Source organism: Fulmarus glacialis, unplaced genomic scaffold (assembly GCF_000690835.1).
Source record: "Fulmarus glacialis isolate BGI_N327 unplaced genomic scaffold, ASM69083v1 scaffold12604, whole genome shotgun sequence".
In the NCBI taxonomy this organism is placed as follows: Eukaryota; Metazoa; Chordata; class Aves; order Procellariiformes; family Procellariidae; genus Fulmarus; species Fulmarus glacialis.
In genome coordinates, this window is record NW_009208742.1 from 45,509 (window position 1) to 52,120 (window position 6,612).

A 6,612-nucleotide genomic window follows, 5' to 3' on the forward strand; every position below is an offset into this window, starting at 1 on the left:
AGGGACCACGGAGGGGCAGTTTGGGGACCCAGTTTGGCAGCGTTTTGGTCGCTGCTCATCTGCATACGCGGAGTTCAGGCTTAGCCAGGGTACCCAGGCACGGGTCTGCCGTATCACAGTAAACCATCTCTTTTCCAGCCACGTCGTCCATGCGACACACGGACACCAGCACACCCACCCGGCCGTCGGTGCCAGGGGGGCAGGTGGAGAAGGCAGCCCTACGGCTGGCATCGGCTGGAAGCGCTCAGGTCGGTGGTTCCTGCGAGCAAAAGCCTTTCTGATGCTATAAAGAAATGAGCTTGAGAAACCTTGATCTCACCCTCCGAGAGGCTGGATCCCCACCTCTAAGTGTGCTGGGCCTGAGCGTGGGATTTCCTGGGGCTGTGGGGAACGCTGCTGGCCGGCAGAGCCGGTGGAGAGCTGCTAGAGGCTCCTCTGCTGCCTCCTTTCGGGATTCAGTTTGCTCCTCCAGGCCAAACGCCTTCTCACACCGCAAGCCCGCTTTTCTTGGGGTTTGTACATGTCAAATGGCCTTTATCCAAAAAATGGATGCAGGGGGCATGCAGGAGCTTAAATTCTCCCTTCAGGCTCATCCTCAGATCTCCACGTGGAGTTGTCTAATTCCCTGGTCTTGTTCATCACCAGTATGAGCTGGTATCGCACCAACTCTGCACTAGAGGTGCTATGGACCTACAGTAAGGCAAAGTTTTCATTTCTAGGCCATAGCAACTCCTCAAGCCCCTGGTGAACACCTCCCTCAGCATCCCGTGGCTCAGCCGGCAGTCCCCTCTCAGCACGCTGTGATGGTACGTGATTTATTTTTGTTAAATGCACTGGTCTGGCCAGTCAGCGGGGCAGACTGGGTGGCTCCGGTTCACTGCTCTTACCTCCTTGCTGGCTGGTCCCAGTGTGGGGCAAGGTTTCAGTGCCCTTTCTCTTGCTGTTACTGAGGTTTACCTGCAACCAAATTATTGCAACCACTTATTTCAGCGAGGAGACAGAGCAGGTAGGACACCCAAGGAAATAGCTTAGAAGAAGGTTTACACTTGTCAAAACCACTGGGGGCTGCTGGAGGCTCATCTCTGAATTGCTGGCAACTAACTGCAGGCTGAGGAGTTTTATTGCCCTGGTAGAGGAAGGGGATGTCATGGAAGGTTTAAGTTAGGCCAGAAAAAGAAAAAAAACCACAAGAAAAATGTGGGAGTCATAAACCATAACTATGAGGCCCATCGTCACAGAGCTTTGAGGTCAGTGTAGTAAACATGCAGACTATAATACAGGGATTGAAGATGGCCAACGTAGGTGTGAAGGATGGGTCCCAGGGTGGGATTACAACCTAACTTAGGCCCGGCATTTGGCAAATATAATCAGCAGCACAACTGAAAGCCCAGCCTGGAGGTGTGGCGAGGGTTAGCATGCGGTGTCTACCACAAAGCACAAGTGGTCTGAAATCAGTAGGGTGTCACGCTAAAGGGAGAGGGGAGTCCCATGCACAGACACTACATCTGCGCAGAAATTTAATAGACCAAGATCTGGAGTGAGGCATCAAGTATGAGCCAGTTGTGCTGCTGCTCTGGAAGTACAGTGGTACTTTGGTTAAATACGCAATTGCCGTTTTCTGTCAGCATCATATTTTCTATGGCAAAAGCTGAAAATCAGTCGTTTTTCTGAAGCCAGCATCACTGTGAATGTGAGTAGCAGGACGGGTCCTATGCCGTGATCTTGTTCTCTGTTCTCCGCAGCCAGTGTACCATTTTCCGACCCAGCTGGGGATGATGCATCAGCTGAAAGAGCAGCTGGAGGAGAGGACACGCATACTGCAAGCTGACATCAAGACGCAGCAAGAAGAGCTCCACGTCATCAAGGAGCAGCTCCAGCTAGTGCAGGACTCCAACCTGCAGGTACCCGCTGCCCCTGGGGTTCCCAAACCCACAAACCATTTGCTTTTCCTTTGAGCACACAGATGGGTAACAAAATTGTCGTGGCAAAAGCATTTAGAAATGAGCTCTGGATAAATTGGTAGTTTGGTCTCAGACGTGGGAGTGGCGTCTCCTGAGAGATGAGTGGTGTCAGTATCTGCTTAAAAGTATTGAATCTGTAATTTTCGTGATTTAGAAAAAAAACAATCCCAAGCTAATCCGAAGTGCCCCCTGCACAAAAAGCTCGGCCGTTCAGTGGCCGGTTAGTGCTGCTGGATCCCCAGTGCCATTCCTGCAAAATGCAACACGCGTAATGAAGCTGGAACGGTCGTGGCTTTGAATAAATATTTGGGCACAAGCTAACATTTGATTTTCTGTTATTCACGGTTCACTTTGCCCCTGGATTTAGAGACGTTGCTGCTGCAGTGTTGCATATGTTGACAGAGACAGCATGGGAGCCGGAGCCGGTATCTCCCATGCAGTACAACCACCGTATGAGCTGCGACAGCTCATGTGTCTCTTTTATTTAAAGATGCTGATGCAGCAGCCGATCCCTGTCGTCTTTAACAACGTGCAGCACCCGAGCCCCAGGAGGCCGCCGCCGCCAGGGACACCCAGGCAGGCCACAGCCAAGAAGTCACAACAGCAAGGCCTTGTGGGGACGAAGCACTACTGCGGCACCCACCTGCCGTCACCACGCCAATTCCTCAGGGACCCCTGCGGCACGGCCACCCAGGTCGCTGGTTGCTTCGTTGTCTTCACTGACCCCTTTCCTGGCTTTTAAATACTTGTCTGTCGCGTCCCCCCTCCCCGTGGTCCCGTGCATCTCCTCTGTGCTGGCATTACAAAATTTGTGTCGAGAGTCAGTTGTGAATGATGTCATTCAATTGTAAAAATAAAAGCCAGGTGGCCTAAAAGCACTAAACCCTGGGGACTGCTGGAGCCATCCTGGTGACCGGAGAGGAACTGGGTAGGAGGTTTGGGCTCTCATTCACTTCTGTTTGCAGTTGCGACATGATGCTCATTTGTAGCCAGAGAGAGTTGTGACTTCATAACATGGGAAGTAGGCATAATTCTAAAAGATTAATTTTCTTCTGCCTGAGAAGTCTTGGGAGGCAGCTTTGAAAAACAAGTTTGTCATCACTAGACCTAAGTTCACTATATAGATAGTCACATCTCCTTGGGAAAAATTGAGGTGTCCAAAAGCAAAGATGACCAAAACTACTACTTTAAAGAAAGGATGAGACACTTTCCTTGGGGACTTCAGATTTGCACTCCTTCTCCCCTCTTAAGCTGGTCTCTTCTCCCTCGAGCCTTGTGTGCCCTTACCCTTGTACTCTGATTTCTCAAGAGACAGTCTGCTCCGACTGCTGGGGATCCCAGCACCTGCTGTGCAGGGGCAATAAATGCAAACGGGTTGGTTGTCCTGAACAGATATATTGTTCCTACTGCTGTGTTCAGGGAGAATATCCTACTGTTCCTTCTTTTCCCATCTGCATACTGGAAGCAGTTATTTTAGCCTTCTATTAGGGAGCTTTAAAAACTTATGTGGGTATCTATGTCTTCATTTCAGGTACAGCAGCAGCAGCACCTAATGAGAGGAAACCAAGCCCAGCAAACGTGTCTGCCGGGGCAGACGAGCATTTCAGTGCCCCTCTACAACAACCCCATGGTGTTTTCGCAAATGCATCCCATTACGGTGGCTGCACAGATGCCGACTGACGGCAGCGAAAGGCAACCGCAGTCTGACTACAGCCAGGACAGGAGCCTCAGGTAGGAACGCAGCCCTGCTGGGACCGTCCTGATGGCGGTGACAGAAAATAGCAATACCTGGGTGGCAGGGAGGGCAGGCACAGCTGGGCTCAGGGGGGTGATGGTCTCTGAGTGGCACAGCAGGGATGTTCCCTCCTGCAGAGATCTGGGTTAGTGGTGAGCCCGGCGTGTGTGCAAGCAGGGTGCTGTGCACACCATGCCGTACCCTCAGGGGCCTGAGATCCTTTTCTCTCCATGTTTCCATAAATTGTCCATGTAGCTCGGTAACCTTGGGACATCTGCTGCTGTCAGAGGGAGTGAACAGGAAAAAATAGCAGGGACAGCCTTTCCCAAACCTGTGTCTGCTTGCTCTGTAGCTCCAGAGTGTGTTTTCTCCAGCCAGGTCAAGTGCCACGGCAAAGCCATTTTTCTTTTATAGAACGCTGGAAATGTTGTATAAAACATATACAACTGCCCCAAACTATTCAACCACCTTTCAGGGAGGTATCTGCAAACACTGCCTCCAGGATCCAGCCGTTTCGAAATACTCTGTAAGGAAACAAGATAAACCCCAGAGGTCTCACCATCTATAAAACATATTTCTTACATGAAAGATTTGGCAAGTTTCAGCTCACCTCTGCGAGTGCAATGAGACAAGCTGATAATAAGCATCCTATTTCATTAGCTTTTTTCAGGGTGATGGTTTGCATGCTTTCAGGGATTTGTTTCTAGAGACTGACAGTCAGGAGTTTGGACCTCTCCCTTCCCTGACCGTCCTCTGTTTTTCCTCCACCGCAGGATGCTGTTGGATCAGTCCATCCAAGCCATGATGCCCGCCGCCAACGGCAGTGGCCAGTCCACGCAGAGCAGTGCCAGCAGGCAGCAAGGAAAGTGAGTCTTTGCTGGCCCTTCTTTTCATGCCGTGTTTTAGCAGGGCACTTCACGGCGCTGAAAATTACTTTGAAAAACTTGTATGTGATTATGCAAACACAAACAGTCTCAGTCTTAAAAGAAACAAAAACTCAGCTGGTTAGGAGAAAAAGTAATGAGAATGTTTTTAATTACAAAGAACTTTGATAACTAAAATGCTTTAAAAAAATATTTTTTTAACTGTTTTCTGGCTTTTGCAAAGCTTAAAATGCATAATCAGGTCATGGAGGAGATGTACAGCCTTAAAAACCTTAATTGTCTGCAGTTCCACTCCATGCTTGATGGGGAGGGGGAAATCTGGGGCCTGCTTTCGCCAGGCTCTGTGTGGTTTGACAAACCCTGCTCCAGTCTGGTTCCTGCAGCACTTCAGCTCCCCAGGGCCTGCTCCAGTGGTGGGTCTGGGTTTGGGTTCTCACGCCTTATTTTCCTCCTCGTGGCAGATTCGTTGCAGAGCAGCAGATCTTGCCTCCCCCAATACAGATGCAACCAATTACCTGTAGCACTGTCCGACCTCCGGCCCCATCGCCCGTTTTCTCCCCATCTCTGATGATCCCGCACACCAGCTTCACATCCCACCAGGGAAACGCACCGGTTCATCTCCACCAGTGGCCACAGCAACAGGTTCAGAAAAAACGTCTCTACCTTCAGGTAATGGAGCTGGAACAGGTTTCTGAGGATGCACAGGGATGGCTTTGGGGTTGGGTTGGTTTTTTTGAAGAAATGGGGCTAATCAAACCTGGTCAGTGCACTCGCACACATCCTCCGTGCCATCTGCACGTACTCAAGTGCTCAGCCTTTCGAGGCTGGCTCTGCACCCGTTCAAGGCCTTATTTTCCAACGAACTCAGTTATCACTTAGTGTCCAGAAGAAATATCCCGTTTTTCAAACACAGCTTGTCGTCCAGAGGAGCTCTGGTGGGAATCTTGCTGTACACGTGAAACATGATCAGAGATAAGCTCTTTTGAAAACATGCCTCCTGCTGTTATGTCTCAGCATAACAAGGGGTTTTATCAGCTGCCGTCACTGCTTTCTTTTAATAAATGGGTGTTTCACACTACAAACATCTGGAGAAGGTGATTTTGGTTTTTCAAAGCACAGCTTCATCAGTGCATGCCAGACCAATGACGCTGCCAAGGAGAGGGGTTGTTGAAACTAATAATTAATTAGTACTACACTGTCCAAGACTTGCCTGGTTGGCAGAGGTAAGTTACGGTCCTACAGCAAAGATGGTAGAAAACAAAGCAAGAGGAGTAGGTACAGCTGAAAGTAGCCATGCAGCAGGACTGGATTTAGAGTAAGAAATTAATCGTCATTGTCAGCAAATATGGACATGAGCTGTCCCCACTTTGGGTACATGTGCTCACGGGCTGCACTGAGATCCTGAGGACTAGCAATATGGACAGCGGAATGATGGTGCTGGAGGAGATAAATAGCTCCAGGACAACAGAAAACCAGGTTTTGGTGCCACAGTGCCTTTAATGGGGGGTGAACCAGCAAGTCCAGGTCTTTGGGTTATCAGCCACGGGGTGGCACATGGGCAAGGTTGCTCTACAGCCTCTTCAGCGGTTGCCTGAAGATCCTTCCCATGGAAGATGGAAGTTGCACATCCTGCAGATTTTACCTTGCGTCCAAATAACTTTTGAAGGTCTCCATTCCCGCTGGGCTCCCCGTGGGGCTGGTAGGACAGATGGGTCCTGCTTCCCCTCCGTACTCTCCAGGCATTGTTAGTCGTGCTGATAGCACCAGCATCCCAAGCCGCTTGTCCACAACTTACACCCTCGATGGGTAGAGGTTACCTGTAGGACTTGGTACTCACGCTCCTGAGTACGAGCCTCAGCATCAGCCCTGCATCAAGAGAGGGAGCAGATGGGCAATAGGGCAGGTCTGACTTATTGGATTTGTGTCTCCCGACAGATGCAAGGTCCTGAGCCGGTGCCTGGGGGTCCGACGCAGCGCATTTTCCAGCCCCCCCACCCTCCGCAGCAGAACCCCCTGAGCTACTTCCTCCACC

At 50.4% G+C, this 6,612-nt stretch overlaps 1 protein-coding gene across 1 annotated transcript in view; it reads left to right on the forward strand.

The window, feature by feature from the left end:
- The window catches only part of LOC104075927 (neuronal PAS domain-containing protein 2-like), a gene marked incomplete at its 3' end in the record, with an annotated part of 26,616 nt that extends 20,008 nt beyond the window's left edge, over positions 1-6,608 (forward strand). The window contains exons 13-19 of the mRNA XM_009576596.1: positions 139-252; positions 1,747-1,901; positions 2,452-2,656; positions 3,605-3,692; positions 4,470-4,562; positions 5,042-5,249; positions 6,516-6,608. Of these exons, the coding sequence (XP_009574891.1) occupies positions 139-252; positions 1,747-1,901; positions 2,452-2,656; positions 3,605-3,692; positions 4,470-4,562; positions 5,042-5,249; positions 6,516-6,608 (956 nt within the window). The remainder of the gene's footprint in view (positions 1-138; positions 253-1,746; positions 1,902-2,451; positions 2,657-3,604; positions 3,693-4,469; positions 4,563-5,041; positions 5,250-6,515) is intronic.
- Positions 6,609-6,612: the final 4 nt, after the last annotated feature.